The sequence below is a fragment of the Filicampus tigris genome, chromosome 12 (genome assembly GCF_054856515.1).
Source record: "Filicampus tigris isolate MCC_2025a chromosome 12, RoL_Ftig_1.0, whole genome shotgun sequence".
Taxonomy (NCBI): domain Eukaryota; kingdom Metazoa; phylum Chordata; class Actinopteri; order Syngnathiformes; family Syngnathidae; genus Filicampus; species Filicampus tigris.
Window position 1 is genome coordinate 23,512,158 of NC_141228.1, and position 23,139 is coordinate 23,535,296.

Consider the following 23,139-nt stretch of genomic DNA (forward strand, 5'->3'; position numbering starts at 1 on the left):
TAGGCACTAGTGCCAAGGGACGGTTTTAGTCACAAGGCAAGTTCTGGTCTCAAGAGAGGTTGGAGACTTGAGGAAAAGTACTAGCCCACTGTCCTAGTGCCAAGAGAAGTTTCTTGTCCTGAGAGAAAGTTCTGCCCCCAAAAGTTTCCATTATGCTGTGCAATGCTAATCTAGAAGAGCAATCACGTGACCTGTGAATCAAAAAGCCTCAAACTGGAGACGTCAAGTTTATTAAAGAACAGAAGCCAGTAAAAATATAAAAGGCAGTAAATAAGAAAGAATACGTCTAATCACAACAGTCACTGATGGGTCACATGTTTAGCCGGGGTGTCACATCATTGGCTGTAATCTGCAGGCTCCTCCCCCTCCTCCTTCAACAGGCAGGTTCGCACCAGGGCCTCGGTGACGATGTATGGATCGCAGTTGGCAGACGGGCGTCGGTCCTCAAAGTAGCCCTTTTTGTCCTCACCCACGGCCCGTGGGATACGGATGCTGGAGCCACGGTTGGCCACGCAGGCAGAGAACTGGTCAATGTTGGAGGTCTCGTGGTGACCAGTCAGGCGCCGGGCATTGTCTAGACCACCTTTGGGGTCATAGGCGCGGATGTGGTAGTGGTGACGCTTGGCCAGACGCTCTATGGCTGCCTCGATCACCCTAAGCGCAAAATTTAGAAGAAAAAACAACAAAATTCATCATTTTAAATCAGATTCGTAACTGAAGAGAGGAGGTCCTAGTCCACAGAGAATGGATCAGTCCCAAGCGAGGTTTCTACTTCCAAGTCTAGTCCTGAGGTAGGGCTCTTGCCCCAAGGGAAGGATCTACTCCCCAGAGAATGGCCTAGTCCTGAAAGAAGATTCTTGCCTAGGGTACATTCTTATTCACAGTAAAGGTTCTAGTCAAGAGAAGTATCTTGTCCCAAGAGAAGTGCTAGTCCCTAGTTAAAAAAGCCTGTAGTCAAGAGAGAATGTCCATGTCCCAAGTCAGTGTTCTTGTCCTCTGAGACAATTCTAGTCCCAAGTAAAAGTACTGATCAAAAGAGAAGTTCTAGTTCCAAGAAGAAGGTGCCAGTCTTGACTCGCAAGTCTTGAAAAAATGGTCTGCACCCGATAGTAGGTTATAGTCCCAGGAAGTTTTAGTCCCAAGTGAATGTTCTAGTCTTGCGAGAAGGTACTTGTCAAAAGAGACGTTGTACTCCGGAGAGAAGATTGAAGTCCAGAGAGAAGGTTCGCTTCACAAGCGAATGATCTAATCCCCGGGGAAGTAGTTTTAATTGTTCTGAGCGTAGGTTCAAGTCCTGAGTTACTCTCGTGCCGAGAAGAGGTTGTAGTTCCAAGTGTGTGTGATTGTGTGCGTTACTCACTTGAGTCCTCCTTCCTGCCTCATGTCCTGGGTGCTGAAGTTGGTGTGGCACCCAGCTCCGTTCCAGTTTCCTGGGATGGGCTTTGGGTCAAAGGACGCAATCAAGCCGAAGTCTTCACACACTCGATGTAGGATGTAACGAGCCATCCACAGATGGTCGCCCATAATGATACCCTCGCAAGGCCCCACCTGGAACTCCCACTGCAAATGAAGCACAACACAACGGTGACCATGTAGTTTACATTCTAGAAGTCATTCAACAATTCATTCTCATTTATACATTTTAGTAGTATTAAAAAAAAAAAAAAAATGGGGATGAAAAATTCGTCCATCCAAATTCTTTCGCTTATCCGGAGTTGGATCACAGTGACAGCAACCTGCCTAGAAAGGCCTAGTCAACCTGGAGACTTTGTAGGCCCAGTGTGTCTTGGGTCTTCCCCGGGGCCTCCCATCTCTTACGACGTACCCGCCCGGAGCACCTCAATGGGGAAGCATCCATGACTATCCTCAGCGGACGCCTAAGCCGCCTCATAGGAATCCTCTCTACTATGCGGATGAGCAAGTGTCTTACCCTATCTGAAAGGAGGGCCCAGACAGCCTGTGGAAGAAATCTATTTCGGCCGTTTGCATCCATGATCTTGTTCTTCCGGTCTCGACCCACAGCTCGTGGCCTTAGGCGGAGCTTAAGGAGAGGTTTACCCCTAAAATGAGAGCTCGGACTCTGGGCTCAGCTCCGTCTTTACCATGACAGACTGGCACCAATCCCCTTGCACCGTTTTTCAAGACCCTGTGATACTTGAACTCCTCCATTCAGAGCAGGATCCCATCCCCACCCATTGGGCGCTTGCCTCAAACATTCTCATCACCCTCCTCACACACAGGCAGTACCTGTGCTGGCATGACCTCTGCATTAGTGCCGCAGATTTTCACACCGGCGTACAAACAGGCTCGGTAGTGAGCCTCCACCACATCTCGTCCGTACGCTTTGTCGGCACCCACGCCGCAGTAGTAGGGACCTGAGGGGAGCAAAGTTGGTTCACCGCGAGGGAGCGAGGGGTTGGTCGGAGGAGGTCAGGCGGCAGTCAGAGGGTGGCTCACCTTGGGGTCCCGGGAAGCCGTTGCGAGGCCATCCAAATGGGTGTCTGTCGGTGCCCAGCAGCGTGTACTCCTGCTCCATCCCGAACCAGGGATGCTCGTTCTCCACCAAGCTCATGATGCGACGACACCTGTCTCGAAGATTGGTGTCTGAGGGATAAGAGCTGTCAATGAAGAATCGCCACGAACATTTTTCTTTCTTCTTGTTCCGGCCCAACAAATGAACATGAGGCCACAGAAAATGACAAACATTCACAAGAAAGTCACCCACATTCGACAAACACATGGCAATCATTTCAATATAAATCACAGACTGGACACTTTTCCAGCAAAATTTGCTGGATAAAAGGCAGATAAAGCTTTTGTTGCTTTAGCGCAGGTGAAAATCGCTCCACTGTAGATCACCTCTTTGCATTTTTTGAGGCAGCTTGGACAGATGACAAGATGGGACGACAAGAGGAGAAGTAAAGAGTAGAAGACCATTCTGTCAGGAGCCAAACCTGCTCTCTTGGGATGAGCATCTCTCTCGGATCTAGTACCGTATCTGGGGACTACAACCCCGTTTAGGACTAGACTCTTTCTTTCAATGGACTCTTTCCTCTAGACTAGAACTTCTCTTGGGAATACTGTAGTACCATCTCTTGGAATCAGAGGCTTTTCTCTTGGGACCAGGACTTCTCTCAGCTATAGTAGCATCTCTGAAGACCGGAGCCTTCTCATGCAACTAGAAGCTTCTCTTCTCGGGACAAGCACTTCTCTTGGGACTAGAACATTAGCAACAGGAATAGAGCCTTATCTCAAAATTAGAACTTTCTCTCTGGACTGCAGCCTTCTCTCTGGACTCGAGGCATCTTCTGATGCATCTTTGAGAGCGTTCCGATTCTACTGTGTTGATTGACAGGTTTCATGACTGCTCATCCAGATCAGGGATCTACCTACTTTTTTGATTGATTTAAAAATAGACTTTGAAATGTTTGTTTTATTTGTACAATAACTATTAGTGTACCTTGCATAAGTGCATGAACCCATATTGCACAATACAGCTAGTGTACATTTTCTGTCCTTACGTCTTATTGCGCTGCATGGAATCAGCCAGGGATGGAGTCCGGACACGAGCTGCTGATAGCGAGCAGTGCGCACGCCTCCTAGTGAACATCAGTTATGTCGGTACGGGTACTCGGCCTTCATGGTTTTTTTTTGGTTTTTTTATCTATGGCCCAAAAATGCTGCCCCACATTCCCTTCTTCGGCCGGCCTTCGCGAGCTACTGGTTGATCACGAACGACGCAATGGGCACCCTACGGGGACTAGATTATCAGGGGATCGAATAGCAAGGGCAGAGTAGAACCTTCTCTCTTGGGACTAGCATTTCTGTCATTACAAAACCTTATCTCGGGACTAACTAGTACTGTCCCTCAAGACTCCAACCTTCTGTCTTGAGACTAGTGCTTCTCTTGGGACTAGAACAGGGGTGGGCCGGTATCCTGCATGTTTTATATGTCACGCCGGTGCAATCCGTTGTCCGTGAACGTACCTGCGGGTTGTTTGTTGTACTTGAGCACCTCGCACAGGACCAGCTTGTTGGGGTCTTTCGTGAAAGGGTCCCGAAACATGGCGACCGGGATCAAGAACATGTCGCTGTTGGAGCCTTCGGACTGGTATGTGCTCGAACCATCAAAGTTCCACTCGGGAACATCTGACGACACACGTCAATCATGTTCAAGCAACGTAGGTCATCACGTGACTCTAATGACGTGTTGTTATGACATCTACTGTATTGTGTGTTTATCATATGGATGTCACATCAATCTCGTTAGATTCACAGCATGCCTGTCATTACATGTTGTAACAAAGTCATTACAAATTAATAACAATATTATTCATATTGCCAATTTAATTAGAGGTTGTTGTTTTTTATACATTATGACATCAATGTAGTTACATTTTTAAAACTTACATGTTTATTACATTAACGCAATGTAAATATGTAAGTACATATTTATTACATCAATACAATTATGCATTCAAAAGATGAAAATAATTGTATGTTTACACATTAATATGGTTACAAAATTATAACATGGTTGGCTATGATGATGTAATGTAAATTTGAGTTTAAATTACTATGTTGGAAAATTAAAAGAATTTACTAGTTAGTCTCACTGCATTTAGAAAATTAATGACAAATTTAAACAATCAAAGTACATGTTAGTAATACAAAGTAATTGCACACTCATAACGTGGTCACAAATTCATAACATCCATATTATGTTTATCACATCAATGTAATTAGTGCTTTGGTACATTTGTATAGTTAAATATTTCTATATGTCTTACAACATGACTGTAATGACATGTTCGTAACTTAACTTCATTACAAATGTATAAAGTCCTTTTGCATGTTGTAATTGAACTTTATTTTTGTGGGGAGGTAGGTTGATTTTGATTTCCCTGCTCCAATTGGAAATAAAGATTTCAATTTTTAAAAATTACATATGATTAATTAGTCATTTATAACATTAACATAAGTACAATTTTAATTGATTACATAAAACAATGTAATTACAAACTTCAAACAAATGCGACTGCGTTTAACCTGCATCAATTCAAGTACATGTTGATAAAACTAATGTAATTACATATTCAACATGCATCTTAGAATTTCTTTTTAGGGCTGCAACTAACGATTAACTTAATGATCGATGAATTTGTTGTTCATTTTCTTGTCATTTTAATCCCATGATTCCAAAAAGGGCATTATTTCAAACTGACAGTGCAGAAAACGTACAAATTCATTCTGATTTCGTTACTGGGCCATAAGACAAGAAAAGACAACGGGCAAAATGCGGATTGTTGTTTTGCGAAAGGTTTGGAAAAAACACAAAAGAGGATCAGCCTGAGCTCACCGAGAAGGACTGCTCGAATCATCAGAGAACATTTACGGCGCCAATTCCCAGGATTTGGACCATTTTCAATTAAACGAGGTCACGAAGCAATTCATCGAGGGTCAAAAATGTTGATCGGTCAATTTGATCATCGATTAGTCGTGGCTTAATGGTCGCACCTTTAGTATTGTTGATGCAATTGCGTGCTCATGAAATCAATGATTGCGTGGAAAGATCATTCCAAATGAAGCATTCACGTATCGCGTTGATTGCGTGTTGATAACATGAAAGTGATTTTCTTGTGACTCCATGCAGCACGTCACGTATGACGTGTTTGTCACATGTGTGAGGTCCCGCATTTAAAATGAAGTTGGTGGGCTGTGCAAGGGGGCGACTGACCTTGGACGCTTTTGAGTTCAGAGTCCAGGGTGCGGGTCTTGGAGCGCACACCTTCTCCCGAGCCGTCGATCCAGACGTACGTGGCCTGGACCTGGTCTCCCTGCGGGAGGGCCACGTACTGCTGCTTGAGCAGCTTGTTCAGCTTGGCGCTCTCTGACACCGACATGCTCACAACTTGCGACCTGCGCCACCGACACGACGACGAGGAGGAGGAGGAGGAGGAGGAAGAGGAGAGGAAGAAAAGGAGGAAGAAGAAGAGGAAGAGGAGCGCAAGATGAAGATGAAGATAAAGATGAGGCGGTGGGGGTGAACGAGCGTTGTTGCGCGGCTCTCAGCTGTGCCCCATCCTTGCCTGGCCGCGGCTCGCGCGCCTTTTTGTACTGGAGCTCGCCGCCTCTGATTGGCCACACGTGACACGCAAAATCCATCAATCAACTCAAACGCTCATTGATCGGCTTTGTGTGCGTCACGTGAAGTTGTTTGGTCATCTCGCCGCACGTCAGCGACGCGCTCATGGCACGTGCACGCTTGCGTTGTCCTTGGCAACGTTTTAATGAATGAGCGAACGTGTTCGGCTTTTCCGGTTCAAATTTTACAACCAAATCCAGACGACACGCATCGGTGCTCGAACGACGACACCTGGTGGACAAAATGAGCCGTCGCCACGTCCCAGTCGTTTGATGATTAGAATCTTTTTTTTTTTTTTTTTTTTTTATGATTACGGATCAACTGCAATGCCGACGTCATGGCGCGTTGGGCTTGCCTTATACAGGTTTTCAGTGGACTAAACACACATAAGCGTAGGAGGCTAATGTGTAACAACAACAACAAAATTTTAATTTAGTGCTTTTATTTAAAAAAAAAAAAAAAAAAAAAAGACCGCATGTGAGACATGAATCCATAAAGTGATTGACGGTTACAGTAGATGAGAAGATGACATGAGAAGTTAGCTCATGTGCAAGGAGATGACACTATATGAGAGCTCCAGTATGCGCTGACATACGAGAAGTATATGAGAGAATAAACGACGATTACATGATAAATGTGAATATATATATATATATATATATATATATATATATATATATATATATATATATATATATATATATATATATATATATCTCAGCTGCTGGTGTGTATATGGCAATATGCAAATGAGCCGGTTGTCCGCTCACCCATGGAGCTGCTGGAAGATTCCACGTGCGACGCAAACGTCCTGCACGTGCAAGGTTGCTCTGAGTTGGCCAAGGCGCCACTTCAGTCCAACTTGACTTCAAACATTCAGCTGAGCTTGCAAAGTGTCTCGTTTGTGCTCCACACGGCCATCAGGATCATGTGAGGAATAATAACGAGAATCATCCAAATAATTGCAATTCCACATTCAGATTGTCTTGCCAAGGGAAACTGACGGTGACGTCACGCGCACGCCGGCCTGTGGACCAGTCCGTCGGGCCGTGGTGACGTCACCGCCTGCTTTAGTTCGGCTTCGCGGCACCGCATGCATACACACGCGTGTGACGTCATGGCGTAGCCGCTGGACACCGACGTCACAAATTAATGGTTGGATGATGGGCACAATTTTCATTATATTGATTGATTGATTGATTATGATTATTTATTTATGTATCATCGGCGTGTGGGACTGCTCCGTGACTGACGTTATCTGCCACAAGAGGGCGCCGTTATTCCACTCCTGGTTTTTCGAACTGCATCCATTTTTCTATTTCTTTCTACAGTCTTGTATTCTGCTTGACCTGTAACTTAATGTTTGTTTGTTTGTATTTGCTTTTTCAGTCGATGGCGTCACCAGCAGCAGATTATAAACAGAATTGAATTTGAATGGAACATCGAATGGAGCTTAATTGAAAGGATCGACGTGACTTGTCGTGTCTATACAATGCCAGTTGCCCCATTCGATATAGTTTTTTGTTTTTTGGGTTTTTTTTTTGCAGTTTTCCCACTTTTATGTTTAAGATCGTCAACCTAAACAGACAAAGATAACCTATGAGTAAACGTAAAAAGTAGTTTTGAAATGGTGACTTATTTGGGGGAGGAGCTAGTCACAGCTACCTGAGCCTGTGCGGAAAAGTACTTGCCCCCTTGTTAATTCATGACTTTACTGTGCCTAATCACCTTTTTCACTTCATTTTCACTTGAGCGTAGCCCGGTCCGATTACCTCCAGACCCGGTGAATCCAGAAATCACCCAAATGGAACCTGTTGGACAAAATAAAGTGGGTCAAACGATCTCAAAAAGCAGCAACGAAATGCCATGAGTCTGACATTCAAGAACAGATGAGAAATCAAGGTCTTGACATCAGCCAATCTGCAAAAAAAAAAGAATCATTCGGAAAAGCTTTATTGGCACTCCAGCGAGTCATGACACGTGACCGGATAGGAGGTTTTATGCACATGTTTTAAAAAAGCAGTTGCATTCATTTGTTGTAGAAAATGGAGAAATGAGACATATCAAAAGGATCATCGTGAAAAAAAAATCATACTGATAATTGAAGCATTGTGACGTCGCTTTGAATGGTAGTGAAATGAAAAGTAGGCGGTGACGTGGCGAGAGTGTCGCCATAGCAACACGCATCGTGGGACGTCTCAGGCCAAAGCGCTAATTTGTCTCGTTTGTGACTTTGCGCTCGCTTAATTGAAAGTCAAGGAGCAGCAAAACATGCCAGTTAATTTGCCGCTCGACCTCGTTAGCGACCAATTTCTTCCTCTTCTTCTTCTTCTTGGGGAGCCAATTAACAAACTTTCCAAGTGGAGCAGGCCAAGTCAAACACTTGCAGGTCATGAAAGCACTTTTTTTCCAATTACAATTGTTCACCTTGGACATGTTTGCGTCCAACATACTCCCAAAGTCAGAACTGCATTTCCCCCCAAATTCTAATAATTGCTCCATCATTTTTTTTCTTTTGGCTCTCTGTTTGGATGTTGGATTTATTTGTATTTTTTTTGTCCAATCATTTCAACATCCCAGGGCGAAAGGGGGACACGCTAGTCGCGCGTGTGCATGTGTGTGTCGCTAAATGCATGGGGGGCGGGGTTGGGGTCGGGGGCGAACGTCATTGTCACGATGATTGCAATTATTATGATAAATGTTGAAGTAATTGAATTTATAATAGAACATTTAAAAGCTGCTCTTTCAATTAAAGCTCTTTAATTGAAACTTTTCAATCACTGGATGGCATTTAATTAAACTGTAACACACGCGCGTGCGTGGAATGAGGACAACGATCGAGGCGCTTTGTGAAAGCTGACGAAATCGCCCCCCGAAAAATGTTGACAAGTCACGTGAGGCCATCAAGTGAGGCCACGTTGTTGTTGAGTTCACGTGCCGTTGGCCGACATTCTTCTTTTGAGTGAGCGAGCGCTAACTAGCTTAGCATAACGTCCGACGAACTGTTTTGGTAGACGGGCGCACGTGCACGCGCGCGCTCGGCGTCAAAACGGGCGCATCTTGATTTGGGCAAGTCGAGTTTTGCCGACTTGGGTAGACCGCGCTTGCACCGTTCCGGTGAACCGAGCGCGTTTTCTATTACTGGTGCAACTGACAATGACAGAAAGAAGACTAGACTAGAAAAAAAAAACAAAAAACAGGCAAAAGATTTTGCTGTCCATCGGTTTGATGTTGCTGACGATTTGTTGTTTCTTGAAGTGCTTGTTCGCGTTGTGACCTCGTCCAGAAACGTGACAAACGTTACAAGTGTTTGCTTCTTCTTTGTCTGGGGAGGGAACGCCGCAAGTGAATTCCAATTGTAAAAACGTCAACAAGAAACTCGCTGTTGCGTCATACCGTCGCTAACCGAGCCGGCCTTGATCCCCTTTTCGATCATTGCGCTTTCAAACGGATTGCTAATTGCCATCGCAAGCAACAACATATTGCAGTCGTCCTTGCGCACCTATTTCAATGTAGTATTTGAAAAAGGAGGGTGGAAAAAACAACTCACGTACACAGGTCTTCAAATAGCAAGACTTTGATTCAATTTAGCTTTTTTTTTTTCCTTGAGAATGTGCTGGACTAGATGATGGACAGACAGGGGTGGACGGGTCCCCAGACTTTGACTGCGGCGACAAAAAGAAGAATGAAGGAGAATGAGAAGAAGAAGAAGAAGAAAAAGAAGAAGAAGGAGACAAGTTGTTTGGTTGAGCGCCTTTCATCATCTGGTCCTTTTGTCACGTGCACGCGGGGCATTTCATCACTTGTTCCGCTCCGATTTGTCTTGCGCCTAATTGGACCGTCACCACTTTGACATTTTCAAACATTTCTGATGCAATCCAAAGTATGTCACCATGCTCTTCTTTGAGTTGATTTTCTTTTCAACTTGTTATTTTCAGACCCTCCTTCGTGCACCCTGCAACCACATGAAAAAAGAAAGGCGTGTATATGCACACGTGCGATTGAGTGTCACTCTGGACGCGATTGGTGGAGTCGGTTATGTAACGTCACGGCACGCCCGCCCGCCCGCCCGCAACGCAAGGTCGCGACCCTGTCCAATCAAGAGTCATTGGTTCCGCTTCCCCCACTGGGGGGCCGTTTGCAGGCCGCTTTCTTCCCTTGGCGCGGTGCCGCCGATCGACTTTGTCACGGCAAACTTTTCCTTTTGAAGCCCGACCACAAAACGTGCACGACTTCCTCTGCCTTCCTGCCTGCCTTCCTGCCTGCCTTCCTTCCTTCCTTCCTTCCTTCCTTCCTTCCTTCCTTCCTTCCTTCCTTCCTTCCTTCCTGCCTGCCTGCCTGCCTGCCGTTGATGTTGTCGAGAGATTCGGCGCGGCGTTTGCATCTTAATCTGCACGTCTGGAAACTTGCCGGCATGCGCCATTGTGTGCCCATGCATCCCCCCCCCCCCCTCCCCGTCACCCCCCTCCTCTCACCTTACCGCGCACTGTCGAGCTGTCAATCATCTCCCTCATTAAGCAGCCTCACGTCCAGTCGGCTATCGGCTGCAGATTAATGATGCAACTGAAAAATGATCGATTATCGTGGACAACATTGTGAAGCATTTTAGTGAACGAGCGTTCGGACCAATGGAAATGCAAATGTTTTTGGACATGACAACAGCTGCCAATCAAATGAGACTTTTATGCTTACATCCTGACAAGACATTGTTCATGCTTACGATCAGAAATGATTTATTCACAAATACAACAACAAAAAGACATTTTGCATCAATAATTACCATTTGTTCCTGCGTTTATAAAATGCGAAATGAATCAAAATAGTTACATCAATTCAATGAAAATACTTGGAATGTATTTGTCAATCGAAATACAACATTTACATATTTGAAGAATTAATATTTTATTTCAGAAATTACTTTGTGTTTTTTTTTCTAGATAAAACCAATTGAAAGACTTCAAGTGTCCCTCACAATTTTAAATCTTTAATAATGATTGATAAATATTTCAATCAAAGGAGGGAATATGTACTTGTCCAAAGTATTTGTTACCTGTAAAAAGTGTTTGATAAAAAGTACTTCATGAAAGTGCCAGCAAAATATACTTATTGGAATCAGGCAAGACTCAAGGAACCCCTCATTGAAATATGCTAATGAAGCTCAGGCCCAGCCTGCCAATTAAAGATTGTAACGAGAGTGCCTCATTTGAATAATGCTATGTGGCTCTGGAACAACCTCTCATTGGACCGAGCCTCATTAGCATATGCCATTTGGAGGCTGGTCATCAGCCTTATTAGCATATGTCCACGATTGCTTGTCCTCAGCCTCATTTGCATACTTGAAGTAGTCATTAGCACGAGAGCCACATTAGCATATTTGGCCCGATGGAATCAAAGCGGGGTATCCACTGATGACGTGTCAAGGTGTCGTCATCACGGGGTAGGTAGCGGGACCTGGCCTGTGACGTCCCCGCTCCTAAAGTTCAGCGGCTCCGCCTCATTGTGCGGCGTGGGCGGAGCCTGGCAGCCGTCGCGGACAAAAAGCGCGGGGACCGACTGAGCGCGGGAAATAAAGGCGCGCTTTCTCCTTGTTGTTCGAAGGCACCGGCGTGGCGATGAACGAGTATCCGCGGCACGTGCGCGCGCACGCGGGGGTCGCCGTGGCCGCGCCCGGAAGAGACCGCGACGATGGCGGGAAGACGGACGACAACAACGCTGACGTCTTGCAACACGTCATTGACGTCACTCGGCAAAGTCTCGAGCACGCGCAGGCCAGGTGACCAGAACGGGCACGCACGCACGCACGCACACATAGCCACAAAGTCATCAGAATTATAATGTTTGAAATGTATTTTGCAGACTTCCTCACCTCAACAGAATGATTTTTTTTCCCCAAAAACTTATCTGAATGTGTTTCGTGTTTATGCGCAAATTAAATTAGATTGTATCCAAATGTCAAGAGAATGTTTAAGTTGACTTTGAAATACCTGTACTTTATTACAAAAAACAAAGTTGTCATGTTGAGTCGTTGATTAGCTTGGCATACTATATGTATTTTATTTATAATAGTTTATTCAAATTACACTGTGAAAAAAGACTAGCAGATGATTAACTTGACATTTATGTATGCTAAATAATGTACTGACGTACTATTCGATATACTAAGATATTTAAGCAGTATAGTTGGAGCAGGAACGTGTGTCATTAACATGAAACATGACACAAAAATATTGATAAATGAAATTGTATTCATGTAGTTTCTCTCAACAGATGCAATGATGCTTTTTCTTTATTAACCTTTTTGATTAGCTTTTCCTTTCATTCGGGTTAAATTTGTCAATTTTGTCACAATATTGAGTTTTAATGGCATCATTTGTATTAGCAAACGTTGATTTAACTATTTGACTCTTTGAAAAAGTTTTATTGATTATTACTTTCTTTCATCCATCATCAAAATGATCATTATTCGTAAAAAGAGGCACACTGTGCTTTGTTTCATCCAAAATTCAAACTGTGAATTGTAGACCAACAAGATTTCACCCTAACCCCTTGTTGGACATTATTAAATAAAATGAAATATTGTAGTTATTCTAAAAAAAAGTAATACATGTGGGGAACCGTTTTTGAGATTTATTGAATATCAATGAAGCACATGTATGTTGTAATGTGTCAATATCACTTCTTATGGCCAATTATTGTCTTAGATATGAAATATGAAATATGAATAATTGTGCATGTGCATGTGTGTGTTGTAGGAAGCACACACTGAACTGCCACCGCATGAAGCCTGCACTCTTCAGTGTACTCTGTGACATCAAAGACCAAACAGGTACACGTGCACACACACGCACATACACGCACACACACACGCACACGCACGCACGCGCACACCCCCACACGGCAGCCTCGTTAGCCAGATGTTGCAATGAACCTCACTCGATAGCGCTTGTGTTGATTGACAGCTGGATATGTCACTTTTTGTCCCACCCACATGCAAAGACCACATGCTAGCTAAGCTAAGCTAAGTTTAGCTAAACTAAACTAAGATAAACGAAATGAAATTCATGTAATATCGACAGGCTAAGCGCCAGAAGTAAGATAAGCTAAACTAAAGGAAGATAAGCTAAAATAAGATCTAAAATAACTAAAGTAAGTTCAGTGAAATTAAGGGAAGTTCAATTAAGGTGAGCTATAAGATAAGTTAAGTGGCCCCGGTGAGAAGTTGACAGTAATTTGTACAAAAGTATTGGGGCGCATAAAGAAAGTGGAAAGCGTGTTTGGACAAAATTATCGATGGACTTTTTGTTGTTGTTGCGTTTCAGCGCTGAGCTTGCACGGGGCCCCCGACGAGGGCGAGGCGGTAGACGCTCAGCTGGCCCGGCTGGACAACATGCTGCTGGCCGAGGGCGCGGCCGACCCGGAGGAGGGCGGGGCCCCAGCGGAGGGCGGGGTCGACGCCGACGTCGACCCCTCGGCCGATCGCTGCGACTACCGAGATAAGCTGAGGCAGATCCGACACATCTACCGCGCCGAACTCGACAAGTACCAGCAGGTAACCACTGCGAACTGTAAACCAGCAGGATGAGGATGAGGATGATGATGAGGATGATGATGATGATGATGATGATGATGATGAGATGAGGCTTCCATTCACACACCGCTTTCTTATCTCAAACTTCAACCTTATGGTATATTCTGTACATATACAGTATGTCTACACGTGTCCATATATTGGTGTGGTGTGGTGTGGTGTGCGTGCGTGCGTGCGTGTGGGCGGGACAGGCATGCAGCGAGTTCACGACGCACGTGCTGAACCTCCTGCGGGAGCAGTCGCGCATGCGTCCGGTCTCGTGCGAAGAGATGGACGGGATGGTGGCCGCCGTCCAGCGCAAGTTCACCTCCATTCACGTGCAGCTCAAGCAGAGCACCTGCCAGGCCCTCATCATCCTCCGCTCGCAATTCCTACACGACAGGTCGCCCGCCCACCCGGCGCTCGCTCAACTTTGCATGCGCCTCATTTGCATGCCACACGCAGACCAGGAAGCGACATTACAGTGTATCTTTGAATCTGTATGTTGTTGTTTTTTTGCCGGTAGCGTGTTTGGCTAACGTTTGTTTGTTTGTTTGCCGGCAGACGCAAAAGGCGCAACTTCAACAAGCAGGCCACCGAGATCCTCAACGAGTATTTCTACTCGCACCTGAGCAACCCGTACCCCAGCGAGGACGCCAAGGAGGAGCTGGCCCAAAAGTGTCACATCACCGTCTCGCAGGTACGCCGACGCCGCGTTCACTCCAAACACCTTTCACGCCATGCACGAAGATGCTCATCGCTTTGCAATGAGCCGTGACTTTTAAAAACCCCAAATACATTTCCCCCTTTTTTTTTATATTTGACTGCAGATAAAGACAAAACAATTTGCACAAACTCAACTACATTCTTCAATTTTGTCATTTTCTCATAATTGTTCCATCCTCCTCTCCTAAATTCGCACACTTTTTAATGTAAAAGTAGAATTCTTCTTCTCATTGTGTTTCTACTTTCTACGACATTTTTCCAGTAATTATTTTCAAATATAGTTTTTAAAAATCACAACTTTTTGGACAATTTCGTCCACAATTCTGCATATCTCCATTTTATCCTGATAATATGGCACCTTTTTCCTCTCCATGTGTTTTTTTCACGTTTCTTCGATTGGGCCTGGCGAGCGTTCAGCTGCTCTTTTTTTGGCTTTTGTGGCGCGTGCGCTCAGGTCTCCAACTGGTTTGGCAACAAACGAATCCGCTACAAGAAGAACATCGGCAAGTTCCAGGAGGAGGCCAACGTTTACGCCGCTCGCACCGCAGTCGACGCGGCGGCGGCGCTGGGGAGCCCCACCGTTTCTCCTGCCGCTCGCTCGCCTGCAGGTGAGACCGGAAGCGCTCACGTTCGCTCAGCAGTTCGCTCCCAAAGTGTGTCTAACGTGTGCCTGCCTGCGTGTGTTCCTCCATGCTAAAGCGTAGCTGCTAGCTAGCGAGCTAAGTCGCAGGCGAGGTTGTGCCTTTGTCGCGACGCGGCGTCTTTTGTCTCCCCGCAGGTGCTTTCGACGCCAGCGACCTGTTCGCCATCAACCCATTTCTCAACGGCAATGGCGATCACCGGCCAGCGGGGGGAACTAGTGTCCACTCGCAGGTATGAAATTGAATTCACCATAAATGTTTTTTTTAGTTTTTTCTTGTAAAAACTAAAATTATAACCTTTTTCATTTTTTAAAATCATTTTTCAAATTATTTTGTACAATTACAACTTTTTACACCGAAAAATCTTTTTTATAGAGCTTTTTTTTTTTATCTTTATTTTGATTTTTTTTTACGTTTGGTGCTGTCTTTCCTTCCAGAACCTTCCGGGACCATCACATGACCGCACCTGATTGCAACAAATGTGCAATTTTCCTTTTTTGTTCTCGTAAAGTCACAGCTAAAATATTTTTTCTTGCAATTTTGTCATTTTATCCTTGCAAAAGTTCCACTTTTTTATCTGAAAAAGAGCTTGGTTTTGTTTGAGTGTTTCTCATTTATTTTTTTTATCTTCATCTTTGTTGATGTATGGTTCACCTTTGGTCCATGTGCAGCACTTTATATGCAGCGGTGGTTGTGCTCTACAGATACACTTGACTTGAGTCGTTTTTGTTGAAGAGTGACGCAGACGAGCGCCATACGTTCATTAGCTTATTGGTAGCGACTGTTGCTAGCCGCTTAGCTAGCGTTGACGCGTCACTTGTTTGGACGCAAAGACAAACTTTTGTTTTTGTTCCAAAGACGACGATTGATGATTGAAGAAGGAGACGCAACGTCAACACCGATGCTAAAAATGTTCCAACTGGCGAATGTTGTTTTATTGTACCTTTTTTTAAATTAAAAGTCAACAACAACAAAAAGTTGTTTTTTTTACATGACTTCAGCAAAAAATGAAAAAAAATAAAAATAAAACCCAAAATGTGGTGAATAAACGAGTTGAATGTTGCGCGCACGGAGCAAGCAAGTTGTGAAATGTCAGCCACAAGTTTTCTTCTTTGTTGTTTGTTGGTGCTGCTCTCACGCGCGTGGGTGCTCGTAAGCCGGCGTGACCGGCGCGTGTCACGCTCGCCGTGGATTTGAGCAGCTGCCACTCGGCCGCTTATCGCGCAGCAACACCAAGCGAGCGTGCGCACGCAACCTCGCGCGCCGTCAAGATCTGTTATGTTGAACCTTTCATCAGGAAATTGAAGTGCTCCAAACCCTAACGCTGTCTTTAAACCCTGCTTTAGTGATGGCTAAATGAAGCAATAAAGCTTTGTATCCAATTGGTTTGCACATGGTTCAAGGTTTCATCAGGTGTTTCATTTTGGCTCTATGGCGCCATCAAGTGGTCAATAAAAGATAAGATAAGAAGGCCTTTATTGATCCCACAGTGGGGAAATTTTCTGTGTTACTGCAGCAAAGACACAGGTCACACAGGGACGGCGACATAATGTAGCCATTAATGTATAACATTAACGGCAAACATTCAGGATCAAACCAAATGTACAATCCTGCTGTACAGTGGCAAGTATAGCAGATGACATCTTTACATGCTATTAAGTACCATAGTTGAGTGGTTAGAGCAGATGACTGTGTCGTGGACGATCAGGGTTCGATTCCAGCCTGAGATAGCTGAAATTCTTATTCATTTCATATTTTCACATTTAATATTGTTTGGTGTAAAAAAAAAAGAAGAATGCACACCAGAAAGAGCATCTCAACGCACACAAAGTATTCTTAAAATGATTGTCCAGGACATGAGGCCCATTGCATTTGTGGAGGGTGCTCCTCTTTGGACTTTATCTAAGAGTTATTTTTTGTCTAGTTATACTTGGGCTGCTCAACATGAGCTCCCACATTGTTTCACTGTAATGCATGGACAGAGGAAAACCTCATTCATGTTCACATGTCATGATGCTTGTCTAAAAGAGATGTGAGTGTTCATTCTAATTCTCAAGTTTTTTTTCTTTTACTTTAATAAACAAAGAATTAAAAAAAAAGTGTTCAGAAGTGGTTTTGTAAATTAATAACTGTCAACCCAAAAATTGCTGGATTAGTCAAAAAATGTATTGTTAGACTAATCGGAAAAATAGCCGATGGATTAATCGGGAGGAAAATAATCGTTTGGGATAGCCCTAGATGAAAGAGAGGGAGGGAGTGGGAGATATTGTGTGAGTAACTATGAAAGTGTTGGTGCATTTTCACCATTTTTGTAAAAATGAGTTAATGCATAAAAAATTGTTGCCAAATTGTTTTACATTTTCAGAATTGTTAATAAACTGCAAATTATATATACATAAATCTCATCTCCTGAGTATGTACATTTCAACATCTGACAACCCTAAAAACAGATTGCAACCCTAACCCCAGATTGAAACCCTACTTTAAAATCCTAACCGTAGTTTGAACCCCAATTTCAAAACCCTAACCCTAAATTGAAGCCCTACTTAACTCTAACCCTAGTTTGAAACCCATTTCCAAACACTAACCCTAGTTTGAAATTTTACTTCTAAAACCTAACCCTAGTTTGAACCCCAATTTCAAAACCCTAACCCTAAACTGAATCCCTACTGAACTGTAACCCTAGTTTGAAACCCATTTCTAAACACTAACCCTAGTTTGAAATTTTGCTTCTAAAACCTAACCCTAGTTTTTAAACCCAATTTCAAAACCCTAACCCTAAATTGAAGCCCTACTTAACTCTAACCCTAGTTTGAAATCCATTTCCAAACACTAACCCTAGTTTGAAATTTTACTTAACCCTAAATTGAAGCCGTACTTCTTAACCCTAACCGGTTTGATTTGAAACACGGGTTTAAAAGCCTACTTTGAGACAGTAACCCTAGTTTGAACCCCAATTTCAAAACCCTAAATTGAAGCCCTAATTAACTGTGACCCTAGTTTGAAACCCATTTCTGAACACTAACCCTAGTTTGAAATTTTGCTTCTAAAACCAAACCCTAGTTTTTAAACCCAATTTCAAAACCCTAACCCTAAATTGACGCCGTACTTCTTAACTCTAACCCTAGTTTGAAAACCTACTACTAAACCCTGACCCTAGTTTGAAACCCTACTTCTTAACCCTAACCGGTTTGATTTAAAAGCCTACTTTGAGACAGTAACCCTAGTTTGAAACCCTAGTTTGGAAATCCTACTTCAAAAGCCTAACCCTTATTTCCAAGCCCTTACCCTGGCTTAACCTTAACCCTGTGTTGAAATCCAACCCTTGGAGGTTTGTTGTTCAGGACTCAGGAGTGACATTATAAAAAGCAAGCGCGACACGCGTCCTCTGTCGCCCCGATTCTGGGCGGAGTCACGTGACTCGCTCACTGTATGACATGACGGAGACGTTGCTGATCAAAAGGACACAACAAGACGACTCCTTTTCATCCTCATTTAATGGAGAGCGAGCGTCGCACGCCGCCACCCGGTGGCGGCCAAAGGCATCGGCGGGCCGAGGCGTCGGCGGGCCACGGTGTCGGCGGTCGCTCGCCGTGACGGGGCATCTTCATCTGTTGTAAGGATGCATGGAGGCCGACGCCGACTTGATGTTGGTCTTGATGCCTGGCATTTTGCCTGAAAGGAAACAACATGGCACATTTCAAAGCCCAACCCCGGCTTCAACACTACTTGAAAACTCATCAATTGGAACGCGGACTCGGGCTAAAAAGCTCACATGACAGCTGTTAATTGTATGCCATTGGAAGGTGAATTGAAAGCTTGAAAGCCTATTCCTGGCAAAAAAAAGCAAAACAGAAAAAAAAAAAAAAACACTTAAAGCCAAAGCGTGGCTAACCCTGCGTGTTGCAAATCGCAGGCCTTGCACGCAAGCCGAGTTTGCGGAGGTGAGGTCCCGCCAGCCCCTACCTGGCTGTCCTTGCTGTTGGGGGGGCGCCCCCAGCGCCCCCTGCTGGCCGGCACCCCCGATGGTGACCTGCTGCAAGGTGGGGGGCCCGCCGGGCATCATGGCGCCCGGCGGGCCCGCGTGTCCCCCCGCCGCCGCCGAGCCGCCGGGGGGCCGGCACTTGGACAGGCCCTTGCCGAAGGCCACCGCCCCCACCAGCGCGCTGGTGTCGGCCGGGTTGAACCAACATTTGTTCTGGCGCAGCGCTGAAGGACACACAAAAAGCACCCACGTCACAAAAAGGACACCCGCCGCATCAAAAGCCCACTTGCCTTCCTTTTTTCTTGCCTTCCTCATTTCCTTCCCTCCTTCTTCTTCCTACCACCCTCCCTCCCGCCTTCCTTCTTTCCCCCCTTACCTCTTTCCTTTCTTCCTTCTTTCCAGCCTGCGTGCGTTTTTCTGTCCTTCCCCCCTCCTCTTACCTTTCTCCCTCTCCACTCTTTCTTCTTTCCACTTCTCCTTGCTTCCTCCCTCTTTCCTTCCTGACCCGCACTCTTCCCACCTCTTTCCTTTCGTCCGTCCTTGTGAGGAAAACGACTGGTCGCCGACCATGTGGCCCACCTGCGCTTTCCGCGTCTCGCTCGTCTCTCGGGTTGCTGAGCTTCTCCAGCAGGTTGGAACACAACTTGTTCAAAGTCTGGATTTGTTTCTGCGGGGGAGAAGGAGAGAAAAATGGGAGGAGGAAGGAAGGAAGGAAGGAAGGAGTGTGGGGGGGAGGAAAAGGAGATAGAAGAAGGATGGATGGACAGATGCAAGGCAGGAGAGACAGATTACAAGGGAAATGAAACGAGGAAGGAAGGGAAAGAAAGTGCGACGAAAGCAGCACCGGGAAGAAGGAGGGAAGGAGGAGAGGCGAATGAAGGAAAAAAGTCAAGAGAAGGAAGCAAAGAGGAAAAATATCAAGTAAAGACGACGAAGGAAGTAGGGGTGTCCCGATCCAATATTGATATCGGTCAGCCCGAAGAAAAAAAAAAAACCATCTGGGATCGTATGGCTCGACATTTTGTCGCTCATATACGTGCAGTCCATTCCCGAGTGGGCTCCTGCTCGTCTATCCCGAAGCGGGAACTTCCATCAAAAATGATTCTCAAGTCAACTTGAATTGTCAAATGACTTGTTTTGATTGCCTTTATTGGACTTATTTCTCTGGATCAAGGAACTGATTTTGGATTGATTTTCTTCGAGTGCAGTACAATCTCATGCTTGAGGTTGAATTGATGTCACCCAAACGTTTGGATTTTCTCATCCCTCCTGTTGCTGACAATTGTTCGTCGTTTCAATCACTCGATCAACTTTCTTGTAACATTTCACATGCAAAAATAAATAAAAGCGTGCATCATTCGCTGCGATATCTCCGTTGGACAGTAACGTCGGCTGCAATATCGCTATTGTATGGGGAGTGCAAAGTTGCACTGGGACAGCCCGAGAAGGAAGCGGAAGCCCACCTGGGCCACTTCGGGGCCGACGCGTGCGGCCTCGACGCTGAGCTGCTTCTCCTGCTCCTCCACTTCGGGGTCGGGTTTGGTGCGCAGGTAGTCGGGGACGATCTCGTGGCTGAAGACGGGCACGCGCTGCTCCGTCACTTTCTAAGCGCGCGCAAAACAAAACAATTTCAAAAAATAATAAAAGACTTTTTTCTTCATGTGGCCCACCTGCATAGTTCCAAAAAGCCCACGACTTGTGTGATTTTTTTTTTAGACGAAATTTCCCTTCCACATTGGAAATCTTTGACTCCTCGACGACTCGCCGAAGACTACATGGCGGTTTTGGGCGTATGGCGATCAGGGGAGGGGGTGAAGGGAGGTCAAGGCGGCGCTAGAGTCTCACCGCCAAGTCGTCGTCGCGGTCTTGAGAGAGCAGCAGCGGGATGATGAGCTGGTTCCGGAAGGACGGCGTCTTCTCGTTCTTCAGCAGCTTGTTGATGGTGTTCAGCTGGCCCGACAGCAGAGCGAAGTTGTCCAGCACCGACGGCCTGACGCGCACAACCGGGCGGGCACGCGCGCAAGCTAGCTCAATGGTGACGCAACATGTGGCATGACGCAGGCAGGCTAACAAAACTAGCAACGCGGGTTACAGCTCTTGGGTTTGTCCCGATCGATCGAGGGCGACCGCGGCTCTCCTTGCCCACAGGCCAGGGCATCCCCCCGCGGCCTCTTTGTAACATTTGCTTTCTCACTTGCCTCGAGCGTCGGCACGTCTACGGCCGGCGCGCAACTCCAATTTGGGCGGACTAAAGCGGCCTTCTCACCACGTGAGTCGCTCGTACTCGTTCTCCAGCTTGAAGATGAACGAGTGCAGCGCGTTCTTCACGTGCGCCACTTGCGTGATGAGCGACTCCAGCGACGCTTCCAGCTGCTTCTCTTCGCGCTGCTGCAACAAAACCACGCACGCACGTCAGGTTGGCACGGACAGCCAACCAGTGATTCTTTAACACCGCCAAAGCAAAGTTGCGTTGAATTTTGAACGACATCTAACCATCATGTAAATAAAGTACCATTCATTTGTTCAATAATTTGTTAGCTTATCGATGCTTTGGATGAAAAAAAACAAAAACATTTCCCCATCCTTTTACCAAAAAAGCAGGACGTTATTTCAAACTGACAGTGCAGAAAATGCACCAACATAAATTGATGATGACTCGGTTCCTGGTTTGGCAAAAACGTTGACCGTTGTTTTCCAAAAGTAAATGCAGATATTTGCAAATGTTTTGATTTAAAAGACACAAAGATAATCTGTCTGCTTTCATGGAGAGCACTAGTCATTGGAGAACATGCAGTGCTAAGAGGATGAAATTCCAGGCTTTTGGACAATTTAAAGTCAACGAGGTCCCTACTCTATTTCAGATGATCAAAATAGTTGTCCATTAATTTGATTATCAATAAGTTGTCAATTATTGAATTGTTACATCTTTAACGGTATATACATTTTTTGTACGATGTATTTCTCAGACTTTAAAAACTCTTGTGTGATACATTGTAATTCTTAATATAATCCTTAAATACTGTTTACTTTTCCTATACAGTATTTAAGTGTGGTGTTAATGTTAAGCCGTGCATGATAGAGTAGCTAACAAAAATATGAAATATAATTTACTACAGGAATGAAACCTCTGTCTTGTTTTAATAAATGCTTAGTCCTACTACACTACTGTGTTTGAATATTGGTCCTGATGGTGGGACTTGGAGTTGCTTTTTAAAAACATTTGGGGAGGTACTACTTAGTATAAAAATAAAGAAATAAAAAAAACAGGACAACCACTGCAGTATAGTGATTATTCTAAGTGCTCAATTGTCGCTTTGATTGATCGCTGATGCCTTAGCTTGGGCAGCTAATGCTAAGCGCACCAAAACATCCAACGATAGTCGCAAAGAACACGAAGATAAACCCCAACACGCACAAGTAGGACTCGTAAACCGAGCCTGGCTAACCAACATCGAGACAAATTCAAAAGTGACATAAAACAGACAAAATTTTCCCTTCTATCAGCTTCCACTCACCTGCATCGTGCGACAAGCTAACAATCCGACCACCGACAGTTACGGTTGGATACAAAGACTTCCGGTTACTCTTTCGATATTAAAGCATTTTTGAAAGAGAAAGAAGTCCACGCCGTCGGTTGATTCGATAGTGTACATAAATACAAACTCCAAAACATTTCCCTTTTTTATCATCAGTGACACCGTTTTATGAACGTAACCTTGGTAACGTCGTAAACCGTTAAGCTAACGACCCGAAGACCTTACAATTCCGGTCTAGCCTTTTCAATATTTTTGGGGGGGATCGCACTGGGACGTGTTTGTTGATGGATTATCTCTGTCTCGAACATGCAAGCAATAAAAAAAAACAAAAAAAAACAAATCTATTTTCTTTCAACGCTATGATGAACAATTAAAATGTTTTAAAAGGTAAGTGTGAGTTTTAATTGAAGACTAAGTGCCCATAGGTGCGAAGGCTTGTTTGTAGCCGGACGATGGCTGGCAATCAGTGTGCTATTAGTCGGTATGAGCTCTGGACTGACTGGCACCCAGTCCAGGTGGTAGTCTCAAGACTAAGATAA

The 23,139-nt window shown here is 44.9% G+C and overlaps 3 protein-coding genes across 6 annotated transcripts; 1 reads left to right on the forward strand and 2 right to left on the reverse strand.

Moving 5' to 3' along the window:
- Positions 1 to 213: 213 nt before the first annotated feature.
- Positions 214 to 7,081, reverse strand: glulb (glutamate-ammonia ligase (glutamine synthase) b). 2 transcript variants are annotated; one of them, XM_086046834.1, is made up of 7 exons: positions 6,916 to 7,081; positions 5,738 to 5,919; positions 3,988 to 4,149; positions 2,458 to 2,604; positions 2,248 to 2,375; positions 1,361 to 1,560; positions 214 to 654 (listed from the first exon to the last, which is right to left on the reverse strand). In XM_086046834.1, the coding sequence occupies exons 2-7, from the start codon at positions 5,901 to 5,903 to the stop codon at positions 336 to 338; spliced, it is 1,122 nt and encodes a 373-aa protein (XP_085902960.1). In that variant the 5' UTR covers positions 5,904 to 5,919; positions 6,916 to 7,081; the 3' UTR covers positions 214 to 335. The 2 variants fall into 2 exon arrangements, with proteins under 2 accessions (XP_085902960.1, XP_085902962.1); XM_086046836.1 differs by lacking the exon at positions 6,916 to 7,081 and having other exon boundaries at positions 5,738 to 6,074.
- Positions 7,082 to 11,716: 4,635 nt separating this feature from the next.
- On the forward strand, positions 11,717 to 17,043 carry LOC147139266 (pre-B-cell leukemia transcription factor 1-like). The gene is made up of 8 exons (XM_086047830.1): positions 11,717 to 11,918; positions 12,898 to 12,971; positions 13,465 to 13,694; positions 13,925 to 14,115; positions 14,277 to 14,412; positions 14,893 to 15,046; positions 15,217 to 15,311; positions 15,517 to 17,043. The coding sequence occupies exons 1-8, from the start codon at positions 11,758 to 11,760 to the stop codon at positions 15,547 to 15,549; spliced, it is 1,074 nt and encodes a 357-aa protein (XP_085903956.1). The 5' UTR covers positions 11,717 to 11,757; the 3' UTR covers positions 15,550 to 17,043.
- A 1,515-nt stretch (positions 17,044 to 18,558) lies between these two features.
- Positions 18,559 to 22,811, reverse strand: med8 (mediator complex subunit 8). Of its 3 annotated transcripts, none has more exons than XM_086047832.1 (8): positions 22,580 to 22,811; positions 21,331 to 21,449; positions 20,910 to 21,054; positions 20,528 to 20,668; positions 19,644 to 19,731; positions 19,171 to 19,288; positions 19,046 to 19,130; positions 18,559 to 18,754 (listed from the first exon to the last, which is right to left on the reverse strand). In XM_086047832.1, exons 1-8 carry the CDS (start codon positions 22,583 to 22,585, stop codon positions 18,575 to 18,577), a joined length of 882 nt encoding a protein of 293 aa, XP_085903958.1. In that variant the 5' UTR covers positions 22,586 to 22,811; the 3' UTR covers positions 18,559 to 18,574. The 3 variants fall into 3 exon arrangements, with proteins under 3 accessions (XP_085903958.1, XP_085903957.1, XP_085903959.1); XM_086047831.1 differs by having other exon boundaries at positions 21,331 to 21,452; positions 22,580 to 22,807; XM_086047833.1 differs by having other exon boundaries at positions 19,046 to 19,288; positions 21,331 to 21,452; positions 22,580 to 22,804.
- Positions 22,812 to 23,139: the final 328 nt, after the last annotated feature.

What these genes read in the sequence shown, in the direction of transcription:
- med8 (XM_086047831.1), bottom strand. An exon ending in TCGGCCCCGAAGTGGCCCAG is followed by an intron (nt 19,732 to 20,527) that starts GTGGGCTTCCGC and finishes TCTCCCCCGCAG; the next exon opens with AAACAAATCCAGACTTTGAA. An exon ending in GCGAGACGCGGAAAGCGCAG is followed by an intron (nt 19,289 to 19,643) that starts GTGGGCCACATG and finishes TGTGTCCTTCAG; the next exon opens with CGCTGCGCCAGAACAAATGT.
- LOC147139266 (XM_086047830.1), top strand. Translation starts at nt 11,758, where the DNA reads ATGAACGAGTATCCGCGGCACGTGCGCGCGCACGCGGGGGTCGCCGTG. An exon ending in CTCGAGCACGCGCAGGCCAG is followed by an intron (nt 11,919 to 12,897) that starts GTGACCAGAACG and finishes TGTGTGTTGTAG; the next exon opens with GAAGCACACACTGAACTGCC. An exon ending in AACTCGACAAGTACCAGCAG is followed by an intron (nt 13,695 to 13,924) that starts GTAACCACTGCG and finishes TGGGCGGGACAG; the next exon opens with GCATGCAGCGAGTTCACGAC.
- glulb (XM_086046834.1), bottom strand. Translation starts at nt 5,903, where the DNA reads ATGTCGGTGTCAGAGAGCGCCAAGCTGAACAAGCTGCTCAAGCAGCAG. An exon ending in GTACAACAAACAACCCGCAG is followed by an intron (nt 2,605 to 3,987) that starts GTACGTTCACGG and finishes CTTATCCCTCAG; the next exon opens with ACACCAATCTTCGAGACAGG. An exon ending in CAGAGGTCATGCCAGCACAG is followed by an intron (nt 1,561 to 2,247) that starts GTACTGCCTGTG and finishes CTTCATTTGCAG; the next exon opens with TGGGAGTTCCAGGTGGGGCC.